This window comes from Pogona vitticeps, chromosome 14 (assembly GCF_051106095.1).
Source record: "Pogona vitticeps strain Pit_001003342236 chromosome 14, PviZW2.1, whole genome shotgun sequence".
NCBI lineage: Eukaryota > Metazoa > Chordata > Lepidosauria > Squamata > Agamidae > Pogona > Pogona vitticeps.
In genome coordinates, this window is record NC_135796.1 from 5764306 (window position 1) to 5787658 (window position 23353).

At 44.7% G+C, this 23353-nt stretch overlaps 1 protein-coding gene across 1 annotated transcript; it reads right to left on the bottom strand.

Moving 5' to 3' along the window:
- Window positions 1-1184: 1184 nt before the first annotated feature.
- Window positions 1185-20987, bottom strand: SDS (serine dehydratase). Its single transcript, XM_072983671.2, has 8 exons — window positions 20522-20987; window positions 16164-16326; window positions 15294-15333; window positions 13895-14034; window positions 12005-12096; window positions 8768-8995; window positions 6722-6846; window positions 1185-2757 (listed from the first exon to the last, which is right to left on the bottom strand). The coding sequence occupies exons 2-8, from the start codon at window positions 16314-16316 to the stop codon at window positions 2426-2428; spliced, it is 1110 nt and encodes a 369-aa protein (XP_072839772.2). The 5' UTR covers window positions 16317-16326; window positions 20522-20987; the 3' UTR covers window positions 1185-2425.
- Window positions 20988-23353: the final 2366 nt, after the last annotated feature.

Genomic DNA, 23353 nt, shown 5'->3' on the forward strand with positions numbered 1-23353 from the left:
ACTCATCCTCCAGACCATCTAGGCCTTATTCCAGCTGCTTGGTTTCAGCTGCCTGAACGGATGGAGCTGTTGGTGATCCAGCAAGACCTTTTCCTGGCCCTGGATTTTCCTGCCCGAGATCAGGGTCGCATATGGATCCCAGTGATGCAGTATCTTGCTTGGGTGGGGAATCTTGCCTTTTGTGTGTAGGACCTCAGGGTGGGGGAATCTGGCAAGGAATGGATGAAACTGATCAATTTTGCTGTCTTCCACATTTAATTTTCCTTACTTTCCAGGGCCCTTGAAACAGATTTCTTTCAAAGTGTAAAAAGGAAGGGATGTGGTGAGGCTGAAAAATGAGGCATGTGAGTTCCATGTTGGCCTTTCTCTGTTTTGTATTGCAGGGTTCCCCCCCCCCCCCAACCTCGCATGCTTCCTTTAGTAGGTGTGGCTAGAAGGGACGTTTCTGGGCTGGAGTGACTGTCAATCTATCCAGCACTAACCAATTGTTCCCCCCTGGCTCTGATTCCCCCATGCCTCCATTCTGCTTCTTTCTGGTCTCTCCCCCCCTCCCCGTAGTCTGTTGAAAGCAGTTAGTCTGTTGAGGCCTGTTGCTCAAAGCAGCTAGCCATGTTGTTAGCTTGCTGTTATCAGCTTGCCGCAAGCAAATGAAAACCCTTTATTCTTTCTCCTAATAAAGTCTCAGAGTAAGTTATTGAGACTGTAAGTGTCAGTTGATGACAAAAGGGGTGAGCTAATCTGGGGAATGCAGAGGTAATTATGCTTGGTGAGCCCCTGCACTTCTCCTGCGCAACTGGAGGAATTCGCTTAGAAATTCAAAACTGCAACGTTTTACTTGGTCCAAAATGCGGTTTCTCTATAAGGCAAGGGGAGGAGGAGGTGGGGAGAAAAAAAAAGACGATCACGTTTGGGCCATGGGCAGCTGAAAGGGGCCAGAGCTAAGAACAGAAGAGATGACAGAGCAAAGGGTGTACCAGGAAATCGGGACCAAGAAGGCAATCAGGATAGAGGATTGAAAAATTTTCAAAAAACAACAAACCAAGAATGGGGAAGGCAAACCAGAAGCTAGGATCAAAGGTCATGTCAGGAGGAAAGTTGCTGAGCAAACAGAAGCAAGAATAAAACTCCTGGAAACAATAATAAAGGGGGGGAAAAGGGAAGCCCCAACAAATAAGTCTGTGGGATAATTGGAAAAAAAAGTTTTATCAATATGCAAATACAGTGAACTGTGAACTATGAGGAGGAACGCCATAAAGGTTACCAGCTTGTTTTGTGTCTTATCCGCTGTGGGAAATAGAATTGTGATCAAATTCTTTCAAAATAGCAGCTTACAGTCCTCAACCCCCACTGTCATCTAAACACCTGCCTAGTATTCCCTGAAAAATAAGAAATTTATAAGTAATTCAAAGAATACCAGAATCCAGAAGAGCTGCAGAGAAACCCGATTCTTAAGCAAGCCTGAATGGCAACAGGAGAGGGCATTTGACCCTCTTTCCTGCCCAAGGGGGTCTCATCCTGTCCCTGGTGGAGGGAGTCGGTCCAGGGCCTGAGGGGATGCTGCTGCCTAGGAAGAAGCCACTGCCTTCCTTTCAGAGGCTCCTCCAAAGGACACCCCAGGAAAATGTCTTTTGTTGGCCTTACCATACTTTTCTGTGTATAAGACACCCCCAGGTGTAAGACACCCCTCCACTTTTCTAATCCAAAATTAAGAAATCTTAAGTGGGGCTTAGCAAGTGTAGAGGGAAAGGGATCAAAGTGCTGCAGGATCGCTTTGATCCCTGCTTTCCCCTCCACTTGTTTTTGTTCTCTCCTCAGCTTACTTCTGTGTATAAGACGACCCTCAATTTTTAGTCTAAAGATTTTAGACAAAAGTATAGTCTTATACACGGAAAAATACGGTAATCCCCCCCCCCCCTTGAAAGTCTTCTTGGAGCAGCATCCAAGACTGGGTAGTGAAACCAAGCCCACTTCTCCTTGAAAATGCTATCTTTTTGAGACTTGCAAGTGCGGTCAGAGAAGTACAAGGCGCACAAGACCAGATGTGCATTTTAAATAAATGCAAACAGCTAAAAATGCATGCAGCTGAAAAACACACAAAACACATTTTAGTCAACAGGGAAATGCATGCAAAACCCATGTACACTAGAATGCATACAGAAAGGTGTACTCCTAAAAAGGAAGGCAAAGTATGCCTGGTTTCCTCATGAGAAGGAAAAACAGACTCGCAAACTAATACCCATGGAGGATGGGAGGAGAAAGCCTATGGGGTTTGGAAAAAGAATAAAATCAAGACTGGAAGTTTTTCCTTCCTAAATCTGGTGCTGGAAATTAAATCCTGAGCCAGCCAGAAATATTGCCACGGGTCCACTCAACGTCTGATACATAGCTAAGGGAAACCACGGGGAATGGGGCATCTAAGGAGATTTTAATAAGCGCACGGTTTCCAACATGTTCGGAGCGAAGCCCGCAGCGTGCCGCCGCCCTTGCTTTGTGCCCCGATGCCCCACATGGCCACTGAAACCTGGCTCTCCGTCAAGTCCTCCTGCCCTCTTTGATCCCTGTGGTTCTGCAGGCCCAGTTGTTCCTTGAGGTTTTGCAGCTGCGCCAGGGAGATGTTGTTACCGCCGCACACAATAACCACTAGGGAGTCCAGCCGGGGGCTCAACTTGCCCTCCGCTTGCAGCCGTTCGACTAGTCCGCCGTAGACCACGGCCAAGGTGGCCCCGCATGCTGGTTCCACCAAGATCTTCTCATCATCTGCAGGCAAATGGGGAGATGCTGGTTAAAGTGTTTTCTCCACCCCCTGCTAATAAGACTAAGCTCAAGTGGTCAGCACCAAGAAGATTGGAGACATAAGGCAAATTTGTAAGTCTCATTATCGAAGCACAGGTCTGTGCGGAAATCCCATTGTTTGAAGAATATGTGCCAATCGCAGGAAATACACACTCCCTTCATATCTAGAAACCATAAAATTGTGGAACCGTAGCACCATAGAACTGGGAGGGATCACAAGCCCAACTGCCTGTCAGTTGTGGACTATCCACAGCTAAAACGCCCCTGATGGGTGGCCATGCAAGCAAGTTCTGTTTTTAAAAATTTCTGAAAAAAGAGAACCAGGCCAGTCTCCAAGACTGTTAATTCCACAACTGAAAGACTCATGCTGTTAGGAAGTTCTTCCTAATATTTAGTTGTAATTTCTTACTTCTAATTTGAATCGATTACTTCCATTTCAACCTCCCTGAGCTGCAGAAATCCAAGCTTGCTCCCTCTCCCACGTGACAGCCCTTCAGATAATTGAAGGTGGCGGTCTGCTCACCTCTTATCCCTCTGTTCGCTAGGCTAAACATGCCAGGCTCCCTCAGGCTTCTGTCATAAGACTTGGTTTCCTACTTCTTATGTTCTTGTTGACCTCTAAGGCACGTTCCACATGTTGTCAGCACCGCCTGGGGTATTGTTTTCCAGTCTGTCCACAATGAACAGCAATGATGATGAGGAAAAGATTGGAAAAACTGGGCATGTTTAGCTTTGAGAAGAGAAGACTGAGGGGAGATAGGATAGCTCCTTTCAAAGACTTGAGAGACCGTCATAGAGAGAAGGGGCAGAATCTGTTCTCGGTCATCCCAGAGTTCAGGTCATGTCATGACAGGCTCCAGTGACAGGAAGCCAGATTTAGGCTGAACATCAGGAAAAAAAACTTCTTAACTGTTAGAGCAGTATGACAAGGGAGGTGGTGAGCACTCCAACACTGGAGGCATTCAAGGGGAAATTGGACAACCATCGATCAGATCTGCTTTGATCTGGATTCCTGCATTGAGCAGGGGGTTGGACTTGATGGTCTTATAGGTCCCTTCTGACCCCATTATTCTATGACCCTTCTTTGATCTATGTCCTTTCAGCCACAAGACACAGGGAACAGAAGACATAACATGTTCTCCAAGCTTCATAGTCATGACACAGGCAGGAATCATCCACAAGGATTGTGAGTCAAAGCAACTACAGTGGTGCCTCGCACAGCGAGGTTAATCTGTTCCGGATTAACCCTCGCTGTGTGAAACATCGCTGTACGGAAAGAAAAAAGCCATTGGAATGCATTAAACTTAGTTTAATGTGTTCCAATCGGCTGATTTACTCACCCTACAGCGATGTTCCTCTATGGCCGGCAGCCATTTTCGCGCCCTCCCCTCGCTTAATGAGGGCGCGAAAACGCTGCGCGTGGCCATTTTGGGGCTTCCGGCGGCCATTTTGTAGCTGTGGAACAGCTGATCGGCGGGTCGCAAAGCGAAGGTCGGTAAGCGAACCGCTTACTGACCTTCGCTCTGCGATTTTCGCCCATTGGGGCCATCGCTCTGCGATCGCATTAGCGATCGGAAAAACGTCCCCGTAGAGCGAATTCATCGCTCTACGGGGCGCTCGTTGTGCGAGGCACCACTGTATGAGGATCAAAATAATGGGAATCAACTTCTATAATAAGGTAGCAGCATAAACAGAGGGTGACATTGTCAAATATTATTTTCAGTATATAACTTCCATATATTTTGGAAATCAAGCAGACAAATTCAGCAGAGTCTTTCTGCCAAACACTGCAGGGAGCCAGCCAGTACCCAAGGATACTTGAGACTTTTCCATCAAGAGAGCAGCTGCTCCTTTCTGATCATTTTTTTTAAAATTAACACAGAGAAAATATTTACCAAGAAACTCACAGCAGCAAAGATTAAAAACCTTTTTCCTTTCAGCCTTGATTAATCTTAATCTTGTCAGTAGCAATGGCTAAGTTCATTTATTTCAAGGTAGCAAAAACAAGAGCAGCAGCAAATCTTGGCTAGGTGATGCAGTGGCCACTTTCAATGGGAGGAACCTCGTGGCACAGTGGTTAAACTGCAGTACTGCACTCAAAACTCTGCTCACAGCCTGGGTTCAATCCCAGGTAGCTGGCTCTTGCCCACAGGCTGCTGGGGGGAGGGAATGTATATGTGCATAATTAAATTGTAAACTGCCCAGAGAGTGCTTTAAGTGCTATGGGGCAGTATGGAAGCAGCCCACTTTGCTTTTGCTTTGATTAAATAGCACAGTCCCACGATCCTGATCTAAATATTTTAGCAAGCATAACTTGAAACCTTTATTTCTCGCAGTCAGTCTAAGGACTGTAAGGTGGGGAAACTAAGAAAAAAGGCAGACTATTTCCTATTTGAAATACAGAAGCAGGCACACAGAGAGTAGGGCGCTCAACTCTGAATTCTGTTTCCAGAAAGAAACAACACTTGGTCCACCCAACCCTTGCATTCAGACACTGTTTGGTGACAGCCGCTTGCCTCTAGCTAACAGGGTGGTGTGGCTGCTTGATTTTCAGAGCACAAGACAGTCTGTTTTCCTGTGCTTTGGTTCAATGGGATTAGATAACTGGAATAGTGATGCAAAGACAGGCCTACAGACAGATGCCGGTCAATGTGACCCAATTAAAAAAATAATCAACCTACGGTAATAGTCATGGAAAAGAAAAGAAAACTGGTTGGTGATTCAACCTTCCACACCTCTGTGCCAGAAGCTCACTCCACAGTGAAGGGAGGCTGGAGAAGAGGAAAGCTCACCCAGAGCAGGCTGAAGCCACGTTCCTCTGAAGAGTGAGCCACCACAAAGCACCATGTCCTCGTGACGGCAGATGGTGGAAGAAATCTCCACATAAAGTTAAAGGGTAGGTTGTTTATTTCAAACCACTATGACTACTGCAGCTGTAGGGGCACAGCAAAAGAGTAATGCCAGAGTATCCCAAAGCCGTACAAAATATAAACCTCTGTTATGGCCGTACATTAAATCATGTACAGTTAGAGTGTGACTAGACGGACGTTTGTCCTGCAGTTTCGTCTAGTATGGGGGCAAGCTGGTTGCCTCCTTTTTCCAGAGACTGTATGACGTACAGATCACTGCAAACTATCCCGTTCCTAATCCATGCACACCTTTTTGGGTTTCTGACAGGGGCTACTTTGCTGTGCTTTGGTTTGGTTCCAGCATTTGTGATCACCGGGAACAAACCAAAATGGACGAATTAAGGCTGGCTGCTCAAGCTGCTTCATCGTCATCTTGAGAAATTGAAAGCATCCTCCAACTTCCCTTTGGCAAGGGAGAGAGAAAAGGGAAAGTTTTTTTTAAAGTCCTTCTGGGGCAGCACCGATGTGCTATGCCACTTAGATGTTTTTAAACTGAAGGCTTCCTTCTGCTCCCCCACAAACTAGAAGGCAAGAGAGAACAAAGAGGGCGATTTCTCTCTCTTTCTTTTTGCCTTTCTCTTTAAAGGGAGGAAGGACCAGATAGGATCATTTAAGGTGCAGTGGGATTTCCTGCCGCCAGACCACCTGATCCTTTCCTGTCGGTGCAAGGATTGCTTCAAATGACATGCCACAGCTCGAAGCAACCCTGTTTATCATGATCTAGTTCACTTGTTTATAGAAAAAAAGGGACAGACAATATTTCAGTTACATGGTCTTAGTCAACTGGCTTTCGCTGGTTTTTGTGATTTCCTCATCTGAACTCTCTCTGCTCCTTAAGCTTCCCTCTGCCTACGGGTTTTCTTGCATTTCGCTTGCATTTCGCTCTGTTGCTCCAAGGCTACTAGTATCTCGTTCTGTTGAGTGGGCAGAATCATTTGATCCACATAACCGTTGGCGCTCAAAGAATAAGTCTGCTCTTAGTGCCTAGGATAGGTGGGCTAGAAGCTGAAACGACGTACCTAAAAACTTCTCAATGGCCACGACCGCCTCCTGATCTGTGACAACCACCGAGAAGACGGGGTGCTCTTGAGCCAGCTTCAGAGCCTCTGCAGCCACGGTGCTGGCCCCAAGCGTTGTTGCAATGCTACGACCAGAAGGAAAGAGAGCAGTTGTCAATTGCTAAAGACGACCCCACTAAACATATGATGACTGCCTGCTTTTCTTCTTCCTTACCCATTCCTTTTTCCTTTTGTGCCACGTCTTTTTCAGAAGGCCAGCCTGCAGACAGGACCCATATTGATTTAATTTTTTTATATGGAAGTGGCTCCAGGAGATGTGGAGAAGTGGAATAAAAATGCTTTTAAAAATGAATGAATGAATGTCTGGCCATTATAAAGTAGGAAATGGAGGCCCACGAGGGGGTTCAGCAACAGTGGTTTCTTTGTCACATGTAGTCCCACTCACTTGGGCCAGTTGTGATCTTTTGGACTGAGCTACCTCGCAAGATCGTTGTTTGCATTCAAATGGAGAGAACAACCTCAGATGAAAGCCAGAATATGTTTGGAACAAATGAGTAAGTACGTTTTTTTTTCCTTCCCAGTAATCCTCTTTCCACTGGGAATGGGGGACCTAATGGCAGAGAGAGAGAGAGAGAGAGAGAGAGAGAGAGAGACCAGCCTAGGTATGGAGAGGGCACCTTACCAGGTGGTTATGTAACCTGTTTATTCAAGACCAAGCCACCATCTTGAAATATTCTGCATTTCACAGGAATGGCTTACAAAAATATGCTGTTCCTGGGCTTACCCATCTCTCTCCTAGCTGATGTGAGGATTACAACTAAGATGAGAGGAAAATGAGGAAGTTGGTGGGTGGGTGGGAGTGGATGATGCCGTAGTCCCTGCTACCTAGAAAGTCCCAGGGCTTTTATCCCGGTAAGCTCTGATTCCACTGCTCTCATATTTTGGAAAAAATACTATAGGTATTAATGGCCAATATACTGGGAAAGTTAAAAGGAATAGAGCAGGAAAAGTCACTTTAAAACATGGCTTAGAATTGCTGGTTAATAGACAACAACACATACAAGGTTGTTTTTTCATTGATAAGTCAGTCAAAGAAAACATTTGACAGATGGAGAATCCAACAGCACCATCTTTTTTAAAAAGTATAAAATATATGAACCTTGGGAAATTCATCAATATGTTTTGCTTAAGTATTGAAAAATGAAGGTACCTTTTTCCTAAAGTTCTAAGATATCAAGTGTGATGAAAACTGCTTTGTCAGCTTTACAAAACAGAACAGGATCTAAGTCAATGGAGAGTTGGATTAAACTAGAACATGTAGTAATTCCATAGAGGTGGGAAACCGAAGTTAGCAAAGAGAAGTTTTGATAGAATTTGGCTTGATAGGCAATTTATAACTGAATTAATTTTCTAACTTACAAAGTTTTTTTTTCCATTCGAAAATATTTTTGATACATACTTTGGAATATTTTGGTAACATTAATTGTAGCCTTATAAGCAGAACAAATTTGTTAGAATGTGTAGGTCTTTTACCAGAACATCTATATACTCATGCATCCATTTTAGTGTTTTTTAAAATTAAGTTTAAGTTCATTAATACAAGTATGGTAAGTTTTTTTTTTTAAATTAGTTCTTAGTCATCAACTATTTACTCAGACCATCATCCATATATTCTCTTACAGACCCTTTCCTATGCTTAACAAAGTGAAGAAAGAACTGATTCGACATTGGATCGTTCTTCTCGGAGTAGAGCATTAAGGAAGGGATATCCAGAAGACAAGAAGAGGTTTAACGAAGGGTCACATTTGGGACTACCTTTTACAACTTAATGCCAGCTCTTTAAGAAGGCAGGGATCTGATCTATATATCTCTGAGGGACTCTTGGGAGAGTCAGTCACCTTATCTGGATTCTGGACTTGCTGAATAAAGATGCCATTGTCAGTTCTGTTGGCTTCTATGGGCATCATCTTGTCTTAGGCAGCCAAAGGCTTTGGAAAGGCCCCCCATAGACCATCTCTGATGGACAACCACATGTAGTTGGCTTACCTGGTGATTTTGGGAAGCGTCACCAACTTCCCAGCCGCCAAGGCAGCATGCAGGCTGTGGGCACCTTCCGTCTCGGAGGCGATGATGGGCACGTCATCCCAGCCCACTTCACGGAGGCCCCGAATCACCCCACACAGCATGCCTCCGCCTCCTACCGAAAGCACCAGTGCTCCGGGCTTAGCATCCATCTGCTCCTTTATCTCTCTGACCAAGGACACGTGTCCTTCCCTGCCAGGAAAAGGGAAGCCGGCGCATCAGCACCAGAGGGAGAAAGAAGGCAGATCTGCCCCACCTTCTCTAAAGCAAGAATTCTCTGGGGAAAGTTTCTGAATTCTAAAAAAGGTCATTTTTAGAGAGTATCTCTGCCGTGCCCCACAACCGTGCCCTATGTCTTGGAAAGACAACAAATTATTATATCCTAGGAGATCTAGAACTTCAAGGCTCGTCAGAAGGAGACAGAATAGAACCCAGGGATTCTGTTCTATCTCTTTCTGGCCAGACGTGCAGTCTATCAATATCTAGAGGACCGCACATGGTTTATCCTTGGGTTACCCTCACTCTTGATGGCTTTTCATAATTCGGATGGTGGTGGTCTTGTTTCTGAGACTGATGACTCTCTTTTCTTTTTAATTTTTTTTAAAAAATCAACATACCTACACTACACAATTATAGCAGTTGTATACTATTTTTGAATTCTCCTGAGTCCATTCTATGGAATCCTGGGGTTTGTAGTTTGGGGAGGGACTTAAGACTTTGCTATAGTTCGGGAGATTGTGACCTCACGCTCGGTTGCAGGGAAGCCTAAGGGGGCGATCGGATGAGGATCCTGGATTGTGTTGGATCATGCTGGAAAGGGTCCCTTCACAGGTCACAATGTCTTAAAAGAGACCCTTCTGAGCTCCCCCAATCTGGACCTGGTCATTCCCCCAGAGCCCTGAAAAACAATAGTCCTGCTGGTCAACCCAAAAGGCCTGGATTGGACATGAAGCAGGATTGGGCTGGTTTGCAATGTTTTGTGCATTGACTGGACACTGGAAAATAGCTCAAACTGGACTGTGCCAGAAGAGATTCAAAAAGTGAGCTATACTGCCATCGGATCACCTCCTACTATGACCCTCAGCAAAAAAGGGGAAAAGTCCTGAAGACAAGGGTAGCTGACATCTTAATTAGACACCAACATTTCTCACACAGGGAGACCTGTTTTTGGCTAGTCTCTGTCACATGAGGCGTTATGCAGTTGGCAGTGCTGCACCCAAAAAAAAAAAAGAAGAAAAGAAAAAAGAAAAAGAAAAAGAAAAGAAAGAAAAAGCAGAAAAGTCCCAAAATCCATGCCCGGATGTGTGGGACAGCTTCATTGTTCAAAGCTATTTCCACTTCAAGGGGCACAGATTCCACTGAGATTTCACCTCTGGTAATGAGGCTTAGGTAAAGGTAAAGATTCCCCTTGACAATTTGTCCAGTCATGTCCAACTCTAGGGGGTGGTGCTCATCTCTGTTTCCAACCCATAGAGCTAGCGTTTTGTCCAAAGATAATCTTCTGTGGTCACATGGCCAGTGCGACTAGACACGGATCGCCGTTTACCTTCCCACTGTGGTGGTCCCTATTTATCTACTTGCATTTTTGCATGCTTTCGAACGGCTAGGTTGGCAGGAGCTGGGACAAGCGAGGGGAGTTCACTTTGTCGCGTGGATTCGATCTTACGACTGCAGGTCTTCTGACCTTGCAGCACAGAGGCTTCTGAAGTTTAACCCACAGTGCCACCACATCCCTAGATTGCCCCGAAGCTGTTCGAGAAAGAGCTGAAAGTCATTAAGGATTGCACTGCCCCGCACTCAAAATGCATTTTGTGAAAATACTTTGTTCCTTTTTTGGCTGAGGAGGCAGAGATACACTGAAATACAACCATCTCCATATCAGATCAGTTAGGATAAATGTTAGTTTATACAGCAGAGAAGTCAACTGCAGCAAAAAAAAAATGTAAGAGATGAAATCTGAAAGCTACCCCCTTTGAGCAGATCTTGTTCCTCCTCCTATTTTGGAACGTCCTTTAAACACCTAACCTAGCTCACACATCTGGTCATGGATTTTGGAGTTCTGATGTCTCTTTTGCACCAACCCAACTCTGTAATGCCTAGGCTGATGAAGATGAGCACAGAGTCGAGAGCTAGCCTCTGTGCATCAGAATTTAACGGGCTCATAAAGGTATTGCCCACTATTGTCTACCAGCGCCAGGATACCGTAAGATGAAGCCATGGCAGGTAAAATGGCCCTCAAGAGCCATTACTGCACATTGCAGATACATCCTCTATCTTCCATCTCACATATTTAAATCAGGTTCGGGGAATTTGTATAGCCCTCCAAATGTGGTGAACTCCAATTCCCATGGCTTGGCCACTTGGCCAGCGGTAAAACATGATAGAAATTGGAATTTGCCAGCATTTGGAGGGCCAAAGATTGCTCTCCCATGTTTAAACAATGGTATTTTGCTTTGTTTTGTGTATGGTAGGACTCCTTTATCTGCAGAATCAGTATCTGCCGATTCGCTCACCACAGTCTGAAAAAAATTAAAAATATGAAAAGAAAAATCCTAGAAATATATATTTCTAAAGGTGAGGTTACCAGAACTGGCCACTAGAAGGTGCCAGAGACCATGCTATGTATAGTACAGTGGTGCCCCGCTAGAGGATTACCTCACAAAATGGTTAATCACTAGACGATGAGGTTTTGAGGTCACTAAAGTGCTTTGCAAAACGGTGTTTCCTATGGGCAATTTTTGCTGGACAATGTTTCAGACCGTGCTTCACAAGACTTTTTTTTGGGACTGATTTTCGCAAGACAGTGATTTTTACAGCTGATTCGTGGTTCGCAAAATAGTTTTTCTATGGGCGATTTTCGCAAAACGACGCTTTTCCCCCATTGGAACGCATTAAACGGATTTCGGTGCATTCCAATGGGGAACCGCATTTCGCAAGATGATGTTTTCACAAGACAGCGATTTTCGCTGAACGAATTAACATTGTCTTGTGGGGCACCACTGTATTTGCTATTCAAAGAGCATTTGCTATAATCTGCGTTTCTCAGCATCCGTGGGGGGCTTGGATACAGAGGTCCTACTGTATTTCCTTGAGGGGGCTTATTAGAACTCAAGGGCACAATAGAAATATACTGGTATATTTTAAAAAATCCTTGTTATAAATGGAATTTTCTCTATCCTCCTTTGCTCAGAGCTCCCATACCAGATGAGCGGGTCATCAAATGGAGACACGTAGACCCATTCTGGGTTGTTCTTGACAAGCTCTTTGGCTGCTTTTGTGCTTTCAGCCAGCATCTGTCGAAAAGAAGCTCACTTTATTACATTGAAATTCTGACGGGGAGAAAGAACAAAGAGAGAAGAAGCATCTTCTACATTCTGTGGTAATGACCAGTTAAGTAATCTTAGATCTACAGGGGTGGAAGGGGACCCTTCTGGATCATCCAGTCCAGCCCCTCTCAAGGAGGCACATAGTGGGGAATCGAACCCCCAACCTCTGGCTCCACAGCTAGGGACCTAAACCACTGAGCTAAAATGATGATGCAGAACATGGAAATGACTAGTTGCAAACTGTGAGCTATAATTAATTTCTCCCAAAAGGATGGTATAACTACATCACTGTACTATTTTAACTAAATTCATTCCTTTTGTGCATAACTATCAATTTTATAATTACTACAGTTACCAGTTTGTGTGGCCTCATTAAATAGTGTAAGATGAGTATTGCAGGGTTCAAGCAATGCCCCAACGCTCTGTGTTGAGGTGACAACAAGGAAGATAGATGGTGATTGCTTTGTAGCATTTAGCTATTTAGTTGCTTTTAAGAAATAGGGATATATACCCTGTTTCCCCAAAAATAAGAGAGGGTGTTTTCTTAATTTTTGCTCCAAAAAATCCAACAGGGCTTATTTTCAGGGGATGTTTTATTTTATTTTCATGTACAACCATCTACATTTATTCAAATACAGTCCTGTCATTTTCTTCTGGTTGCTGCACAAGGTGGAGGACGGGGTTTCACTTTGTTGTTGTTTTGTCGTTAAGTCGTGTTTGACTCTTCATGACCCCATGGACCAGAGCACGCCAGGCCCTCCTGTCTTCCACTGCCTCTCAGAGTTGGGTCAGATTCATGCTGGTCGCTTTGATGACACTGTCCAGCCATTTCGTTCTCTGTCATTCCCCTTCTCCTCTTGCCTTCACACTTTCCCAACATCAGGGTCTTTTCCAGGGAGTCTTCTCATGAGATGGCCAAAGTCTTGGAGCCTCAGCTTCAGGATCTGTCCTTCCGGTGAGCACTCAGGGTTGATATCATTCAGAATGGATAGGTTTGTTCTCCTTGCAGTCCAGGGGACTCTCAAGAGCCTCCTCCAGCACCACAATACAAAAGCATCCATTCTTTGGTGCTCAGCCTTCTTTATGGTCCAGCTCTCACTTCCATACATCACTACAGGAAAAACCATAGCTTTGACTATGCGGACCTTTGCCAGCAAGGTGATGTCTCTGCTTTTTAAGATGCTATCTAGGTTTCTCATTGCTTTCCTCCCAAGAAGCAGGCATCTTTTAATTTCATGGCTGCTGTCACCATCTGCAGTGATCATGGAGCCCAAGAAAGTAAAATTTGTCACTGCCTCCATATCTTCCCCTTCTATTTGCCATATTATGAGCATCCTGAAAAATCCTACTAGGGCTTATTTTCAGGTGGGGTCTTATTTTTGGGGAAAGAGGATGTAGTTTCTTTATTGTTTAGAGAATCAGTGTGGCATATTGGACAAAGGGTTAGATTAAGCATTTGAAGTTCAGTTTGATTCTCTCTCCTATCTGGGTTGTTTTGGCCCTGCCATTTTTTTTTTATTTTAAGCCTGATCTACTTCACAGGACTGTTGGAATGACAAAGTATGGAGAAGGAAAATCATACACACAGTTGTCAGCATATTGGAGAAAATACAGTATATAAATACAATGGACAGATAATAAATTAAAACATTGTAAACATAACAGAAAGAACAGGGTTTAGATGAGTGGTTTTAAAAAGTAACTTTCTGTGCTATGGGCTCAAGGCAGACACAGAATTCTTTGAGGTCCCCTCCTTCACACTTACCTCTCCCTCAACACACACTTTGCTTCCTTCGTCTTTCAGACGGTTGATGGTGAAAGCTGGTGTTGACGTGGGCACATAGATGGTCGCTGGGACGCCCAACATCCTGGCCGAGTAAGCCACTGCCAGCCCAGCATTTCCCCCTGGAAAGAAATCCATTCAGCATCCGTGAGGCAGTGGTACATGTAGAGGTACGTACACATGTTCTTCATGATATAGGTGAGAGTGCTCTGCTGGGAACATGTGTTTTGTAAAGTTAATGAGTCCTGCTTTCCCATTCAAGATGAATCTACCTTGTTTTGGCATAAGGAGGGCTTCCTACAATAGTGCTGTTGCTGCGAAAATTCATTTGTTCTCCATTAACTCCTGCAAGGATGGTTGCTTATCTCAAAGGAAACAGGGAATTCTGGAGGTAGAACGAGGAAGACTGCACTGCATCACAGGGTTGGTGTGAGGATGCATTGGGCAGGAGGAGGAGGAGGGCCATGGACATAGCCTTGGGCTCATTGGCAGAGAGACCGGATACAAAGGTAGGGTTTCCAGGGCAACAGCATCCAATTCCCTGGCATTTTGAGGGGCAAGCTTGAAATCAGGAGCAGGTTCTTCTAGTAGGATGGGGTGGTTGCTTATGATGTCACAGAGGAAGGGCAGGCAAGAGTAAGAGGGAAGGTCACACAGTTTCCATTGACATGCCTTCCTGCTCAGCCAGTGGGCCTGAACATCAGCTGGAAATGGGTGGAGAAGGGGCTCCAACGTTTAAGACGATGCAAAACTCAAGTATCTTCCTGCGCCTGCACCTCTCACCATGAGGTCTGGCTTTGTCTTGGAGAGGCAGAAAAATATAGCCATTTCCTGAAAATGTTACCTGCTCCCTGAAGCCCATTAACTATGGGTCTTATTGTCCTACTAGCAATAAGAACTGCAGTTGAATCCGTTTCAGCATTATTTAAACCGATTTATCAATTCGTGGTCAATTTGATTTATTTGGGCTGCAAAGCAATTTTTTTTACTGGCCAGCAGGGGCTTAAAATTCCTTGGTTCCTAATTCAATTCATTTCAATTCAATAGGGTGGTTCTGAATGTTCCTATCATTGGGCCAATGTGGATTTTAGGTGGCAGGAACATTGCTGCTCTTCCTTTCATTTTAAAGAATTTTTTATTTAAATGTTTAGTGATGCATCGCTTAGTGCAGTCTGACTGCGTCTGAGAAAATTGGCAGCGTGGACAACCACTGTACCTGGTATCTTTGTGAGACACAGGAGGATGATACCCATGAAATGGAAAGAGTTATGCACAATCTCTCCAGCTTGCCTACTGGGCATTGAAATAATTTCAAATTAATGCAACCATTGATTTTGTGAAGTATCACTTATTTAAATACATATATATTTAAGCCTTTTACCTGAGGAGCTGACAAAACCCTTACAGCCACGTTCTGCCCACTGTGGAAGCAAAAGAAGAGAAAAGTTGAAGTAGCAGGCATCTTAATTTCACATGGAAAAGGCATTCTTTGCAGGTCTTTTTGGAGTCAGCTTTATTATTCTGGAATGTATTTGTGAGAAGGATCGCTTGCAACAACAACAACAAAAATAAATAAATAAAGAAAAAGCACATGTTTGGGGGAAAATGTGCATACAAAATGCTGTACCATACAACAGAATATGCATACATTTTGAAAGGGCCATGCAAAAATTTGTATGGTATTCTATGTGGACTTAACGAGAAACCCCAAACAATTCTGCACAGTGAATGAGAAAAGGGGGTGGACCACTTCGAAGAACTTGAAGCTGTTCTGCTCTTTGTATCCCTGCCCTTCTGCTGCACAGCATTTACCAGAACTGGCCACTAGAGGTGACTCAAAGACCATGCTCTGTATTCTTCTTGTTGAAGAATGCTTCTCTGGCTTCCTCTAGTGGCCAGTTCTGGTAATACATGGCAAAAACATTTTACCGGGTGCAATACTCCTGGGCGATGCAAGGAGAGTGGATGTGGGGAGCGGTGGTGGTGATTCTGTGTGCACTGAGCTCTGTGGAGTACCACGCCCCGAAAGGCACAGCCACAGAAAAGGGGGCTGCATGCCAGGGACTGGAGAGAAATGGTCCGGATTAAACTCGATACGTTCTCCCTCGGGTCTCCCCATCTCAAGGTGGAAAAGGGCAGAAGAGCAGAGATATTACCCAAGGAATGGACCAGGACGCCGTGGCCGTGCAGCGGTCTCTTGGTCCCCCCACCCAAAGCTGTTATTCTCGCCGAATGTCCCCCCTTTCCATACCGTTTTGCAGAAGTGCCCGATGCCTCGTATCTTGAAGGAGCCGGTGGGTTGAGCACTGTCGAGCTTCAGGTAGACCTTCGTGCCGGCCACCTGAGAGAACGGCCTGCTCTCCCGAAGTGGGGTGTTCACGTGGAGGGGTTTGCTGGGGCCCATTGTGCAAAGCCTGAGAAGAGGGGGGGGATTAGATCTACCTTCAGTGCAGGAAGCAGACAGCGGGGCTTTCGGCTTGCAAACCCCACGTCAACATGGAGACTCGTCTTTGATTTTTTCCTGGTGGTTTGTCATGCAACCCTGTCGAGGGGTCACCAAGTAACTGGGAGGCAGGGTGGGGAGAAATACAGGGTGATACTAAAGTGGTGAAGTCTCAGGACCCAGGAAATGGTGGCCGCCTTGGAGGAGAAAGGTTTTTTTAATTGCTCTTTTTGCTCAAAGGGGCTCTGTTGCTGGGTCAGCAAGGAAATATGGCAGGACCCATGTATTCATGGGACTGGTATCTGCAATTTCATTTATCTGCAGTCTGAAACTATTATTTTTTTTAAAAAAAACCTAAAATATATATTTTCACAATGCATTTACCAGAATTGGCCACTAGAGGTGACCCAGAGACCATGTTCTGTATTCTTGTTGTTGAAGAATGCCTAGCTCACTCTAGTGGTCAATTCTGGTAATACGTACATGGTAAAATACTTCTTTCTGATTTTTTTTAAAAAAACTGTGCTATGTATAGCATAGTTTTCCATGGTTTTCACCATCTGTGCAGAGGGGGCTTGGAACCACTCCCCCATGGATATGGGGGGAGGTCCCTAATGTATTTATTTGTGTTTTGTACCTCTGCAGTTTTGGGGCACCCAAAAGGAGACTCTGGGGGAGAACGGATGGGTGCCTGCACGATTATGCCATTTGGAGAAAGTCAGGAAGTGGCATAGGAGCATGGGCAGAGGGAAGTGTAGCCACAGCTTCCCTGGTCCTTTCTGACATCCTTTGGTGACACCATCTGCCACCTCCCTCAAACTTTACTTTTGCCTCTGACCTTAGGTGCAATCCTTGCCAGAGCAGGGAGAGAAACGGATTTTCCCCTTTCTTGTTGCATGCCACTCTGTCGTAATGTAAAGCAGTGGTTCTTAACCTTGGGTTACTCAGGTGTTTTTGGACTGCAACTCCCAGAAGCCTTCACCACCAGCTCTGCTGGCCGGGGTTTCTGGGAGTTGCAGCTCAAAAACACCTGAGTAACCCAAGGTTAAGAACCACTGATGTAAAGTATTTGAAAGCAGTTCAGTCTTGAATGGACAATGAAGAGCCACTAGCTTTAGAAAAGACCTGTTGCTCCTCATCCATTGACATGGACTGATCCAACTGCCTATATTTCACTGTGTAGTGTCTGTGCTTTGGAAAAACTCCACTTGTGTCACGGGGGCTGTAGGTAGGGCAGCGCAGGATTCCTCACCAGGAATGACAGCCACAGCCAGCGTAGAAGTGGTTGTGTCCATTTTGCCACTTGCCTGAAAAACATGTTCTCCCTTGCTCTGGGCTGCCGTATTACCAGATTGCCTGGGCTTTATCCTAATTCTGGGCTCATGCACTTGGATACCTCTCATGCTTGTTTCCACAACCAGACAGCCCAGAAGCAGTTTCATCCAAACCTTGCCTGACCCACCGGGATGATATAACAAAGTTTGCACGCACCCCATTTTAGCCCTAAAATTCCAGGGAACAGGATGCTAATTTGGCAAATCTAGAGGATGTTGGAGATTTTTGCAATCTTTCATGCTCCCTTTAGTAGGTGTGGCTGGGAGGGACCTTTCTGTCACTTTAGCCAATCTATCCTGGACTAACCAATTGTTTGCTCTTGCCTCTGAATTTAAAGAGAGACCCGCCTCTCTGTTTAGGGCTTCCCCCTCTCTACAGTCTATTGGAAGCAATAATGTCTGTTTTCTGAAAGCAGTCATGTTTGTAAGTTTGCTGTTTAGTTTGTTCAATTGGAAGTAAATGAAATATTTTATTCTTTCTCCAACTCATATCTCTGTAACGCCTATCAGAAAGGGCAACATGAAGGGGGAGGAAGATCACTCCGTTTTACTTTAACCTCCATTTGAAATTTGTTAAACCTCACATTCTTTCTATGTCAAAATAGACACACACACATACACACACACACACACACACAAACTTCCCATCTTAGGTTCTTTCCATTCCATTTATAAAGATATTTGAGAATCAAAGATTAAAAAAAGAAAAGAAAAGAAAAAAAAGAACTAAAACAAAACGCTCTCCAGGCAACATGCAACTCATGGGCTGTATATGTGTTGCCACCACACTGCAGCCGAGAATCAAAGCCCTTTCCATTTTAGAACATTAGTATGGCATTTTGCATGCGTGGATCCCTGGAAATCCTACTAGCCAATACCCTTTTGATTTTTATCAAGATAATCCTGATCTTTAATCAAAGATAAAAAGTTGGCTCTTTCCTGCCGCCATTGTACCACACAGTTGAATTGTGAAGTCTTGGCCTAAAAACCAACTTTTAAATAACAATATTAACAATTTTAAAATGTATTTGCTCTGTGTATATGTGTGTGCATGTGTGTGTAATGTATTTTTAAATGATTTCAATTGTTTCAAGTTAGTGGTTTTTTAATATTATATGTTTAATTGCTTTTTGATATTTACGGTAGTGTGTGTGTGTGTGTGTTTTGTGTGTTTTTTTGGGTGTGTTGTGTTTCATTTTGTAAGATGCCACAGGAATAAAAAATTAATAACTAACTAACTAACTAACTAACTAACTAACTAACTAACTAACTAACTAACTAACTATATAAATAAATAAATAAATAAATAAATAAATAAATAAATAAATAAATAAATAAATAAATAAATAAATAAATAAATAAATAAAGCTGTGTTTAAAAAGCATGATAATAGTAGCAGTATTGATTATTTGTTGTTGTTGTTTTGTTGTTAAGTCGTGTCTGACTCTTCGTGATTGTATTGCTAAGTATTGATTATACTTAGCAGCGAGTAACTATGTTTTTTACAATCAGCTTGCAATTTTTTTAAAAGTTAGCATTATTACTAGCAGGAAAAGTGGTACTGATGTTAATACTAGCTGGGTTTCCAGGGATCCATGCATACCAAAGTAAGAACCTCAGCCAGAGACCGCCCAGCTAGACAGAGAAAGACATGATTAAATTAAAAAGAGTGTCTTCCATGTGGTTCCAGAACTGATCACCATGTTTCACATGCACACAAAATTCCTTAAACAAAGATTAAATTCTACCCTTCAACTGCTTAGGAAGGGGGTCTGAAAACGTACGACCTGGTTTCCACCTTTTCAGGTCACAGTGTTGTAGAAGGCCCAAACTGGAAACCAAGTTCTTCGTGGATTTTGCCAACAGAACATAGACACACAAGATTAAAACTTCCCCATCGTCCTTGGTGCCTGAATAAAGAATACTGCATATCAGGACTGGGGTAGACTTCTGGCTGAAAGTCTATAAAGTTAGCTAAGGCAGAAGTTACTAGATACACTGCTTTGCACAAGTAGACTGTATGTCCATTCAACCCAATAATGTTTGCTCTGGCTGGCAGTCACATTCCATAGCACAAAGAATGGTCCCCCCACCTTTAAATGATGTCTGGGCAATCTCCAGAAGTCCAGATGCGATACATATCCATCCCAGAATTTTGGAGGGCGACACCCATTCCCTTGATGCGCCGTCTTGAAAAATAAATGTTTCTTAACAATTGTGGGTTTTTTGTACCGAAAAATCTCTATTGTGTGCTCTAGTGTGTTAAGTTAATTTTGGTGTGTGTGAGTGAGGGGAAAATAGGAAAAAAGGTCCCCCCCATGCTCCCTAGAGGACACAAAGGGGCTTTTGAGCCAAAATTCGGGGTGGTGATGGTTGGGGAGACTCCCATATTGCTCACCCCTGCTTTAAATTGTGTTCTGCCTATTGAGCTATGGACCCTTTGCCATTGGGTCCATAATACTCGCACTCCATATTATGAGACCTGATGAGAACTGAGTCTCCAAGGTTTAAGGCTAAGGCATCTTTCACGCCCTATCACCTGACCTGGAAATTCTGGGATTTGAACTTGGGACCTTCTGCGGACTAAGCAAAGAGTCTACAACCCTACTGGTGGTGGAGGTTCCTATGCACTGAATCAATATAAGGCAACCTAGTTGAATTCTGTAAATCAACAGACAACAGATTTCTCTGCTTGATCTCACTCATGTTTCTCTAAAGGTCTCAATGCTATGAATTTGGCATGCAGCCTATGATTCTGCTCAGCCAGAGGTCAAAGGTGCAAATCATCTAATAAACCCTTTAGGAGGTTATAAGAAATTGGGATTTACTTACTGTTGGTATTCCAAGAAGAACTGGTGCAGCCCAGGTTTTGAAGGGTGATGGCTGGGGGGGGGGATGAGACGTTTGGGGTGGGGAGGCAGGTGAGTACTAGCAGAGATCAGTGACCCTTTTCTTTTCCTGGCAGGGTGTCCTTTCCAGCCGGTCTTCGAAGCCACTGTCTCTGCGCTTGGCCCCTCTTTATAAACGGGTGGTCTTGGCTTGGTGGCCGAGGGAGGGAGGGAGCAGAGGAGCCCCCAGGACGGCCGCCCTCCTGCTTGCTGATGTCATCCCTCTTTTTTTAAATCTCTTTCCTCTGGTCTTCGGGAGATCCAAGCTGAAGGAAAAGAAGCAGAAGTCACTCCAGCAAGGAGGAGTCCTCTGACCACAGGGACCGAGTCAAGGCACAAAAGGGGAGCCGACCTATTTCAGGAGCTCCAGCACCAAAAGGAGAGAGAGACGGACGGGCTGGTTTGTTGCTGGAAGGAGGCATGCCGGGGTGATTGGCTCAGACAAAGGGGACCTTCACTCAGCCCCGGTGGTCCAGAACCGGCTCAAACCAGGCTGGAGAACTGGATCCGAGGGGCGAGGAGGTGGAGAGCAACTGGGAAACATAGTAGTGACCCACAGCCACAGATAAAGAGGCTGAACAGAGATGCCAAGAAAGGGGGGAAAAACTTTTCCCCTCCTCTCTGGCTTCCCAAAAGTCAGGCTTTCATTCATTCTTTCACACACCTCCTTTTATAGAACTGCCTCGCCAATATCTCTCCACCCAGAATGTGCGTCTGTGCGCGTGTGCATGTGTTGCCTCGGGCTATTCTTCAGTTTGGGAAAGTTAGGGGTTTTGGACCACCGCTGGCAAAATTCCCCAGCTGACAGGGTCATCTGTTTTTGCACTCCAGAAAAAAAAAGGGGGGGAGAGGCAGAAGTAATTTGTTTTGCTGAGATTCAGGGAGTTCTGGGTCTAAACACTGCCTCAAATTTTGAGCCTTGTTTTGATCAACTTAAATATAAACCATTTGAGGTCAAGCCAAAAAATCCGATTGCATTTGGGTCTTTTTCTCCACTATTTGCCGCTGATAAAGATACCAAGACGCATTCACTGATTCCTTCCCTGATGGTTTGACAAGGAGAGGTAGACTGCCCCTGAATAGAGAGGTTCTGCTTAGCTGGCTTTTACCAGGGTGCAGCCTGATACACAGACCGGCTGAGAGTCCGACTAGCTCAGTTTACCCTTTTGACACTGCCCTTTGAGAGGTTCTTTTGGCCTTCCCTGGAGAGGCTGAACTTGGGACCCCTTGCATGCAAATGGGATGCTTTCCCTCCCCCCCCCCAGCGATGGCCCTTCCTCCATGGCCTCCAATCCAGGCTCATGGGCCAAGTTATTCATTCTGCTTCCTTGCACAGAAAGAAGGGCTTCTTTGTTGCCTGGCATTGAAGATGCCCCCAGAGCCTTTCCCCTCAACTCATGCTTCACTGCATGTATCACACTGGCCGGCTCCCCAGCTTCCTTTGCTGCCAACAGACTGGAGCGCGCAATTGTTACTTCTGTTGGACTACAACTCCTAGAATCCCCTATACCCAAACTCTTGCAGCCAGCACTTCCTTAGCTTCTGTGTTAGTGGCTTAACCCCCTCCCCCCCGGGAAACCATTGGCTGTTAATTTTTAACTTTTTACTGATTTCTGCCAAGAAATGAGATCGCTTCACTCCATGGAAACAATCCCCCATCCCACCTGCTTTTCACGCCGGTCCATCTTCAGGACAAACAGGTGTTTGGCACTTTCCAGCCCCACCTCCTCTGGCAGGTGCCTAATCAGAGGCAGTGGTCCTGGTTTCCCTGCCCTGCCTCCTCTGTGTGCTGCCTCTGAGTGGGAGCTTGCCAGGGGAGGCAGGGCTGTGAAGCACTGAACACCTTTTTGTCCAAAGGACAAACTGACACAAACTGCCAAACTGGCAGTTTGACCCGTCTCTAGCCAGGATGTTAAAAAGAGAGTGAACATCAGGAACCAGGCCTTTTTGGTTATGGCCCCAGACCTCTGGAATAAACTTCCACCAGAAGCTCACCAAGCACCGTCCCTCTCCATATTAGGGAAGACAGAATTGGTTAGAACTGTTTTTTATTTGTGCTTGTTGTTTGTGGTGCCCAATGTCATTTTAAATGGTTTATTGATCTAATGATAAATTTAGCTAGTTCAGTAGTTTTCTTGATTGACTGATTTAATTGTTTGCTGATATGTGTGTGTGTGTATTGTACTGTATTGTTTGTATGCTTATGCCGTGAACTGTCCAGAGAGTGCTCTGACAGCGAAGATTTGAAATGTTATTTATTTATTTATTTATTTATTTATTTATTTATTTATTTATTTATTTATTTATTTATTTATTTATTTGTACCCCACCTATCTGGTCAATACTGTGTCTCCTTGAGGGCAGAAGGGACTTGAACAGGAAATGCTGAGAGAAAAGAAGGCTTGGAACTGAGAAAAGAGAACAGAGGGTGGCCATCCCTAAAGGTGGGAAAAACTATTCTGAGCAGGGTTGGCTCTGCGGGGCATGTGCTGAGGGCGCCCGGAGTGGGTTCCCTTGGATCATTCCTGCCACCCAAGGCCGCTGTCCTTCCTCTCCTGTCTTACTTTTTGTTCATGCACTCTCTTTGTGTTTGTGGCCAAGCAAAGAAGGCTGCAGGTATATTTCTTCTTTCCTCTGCACTCATAACGGGCATTTCCTCCCAAAAGGTGGAGAATCTCTTTTACAGCAACCCTGTAAGGAAGGTCAGACTGACAGAAAGCAATCATTCCAGGGCTACGCAGTGAACGTCATGGCCGAGTGGGGAAACTGGGTCTCC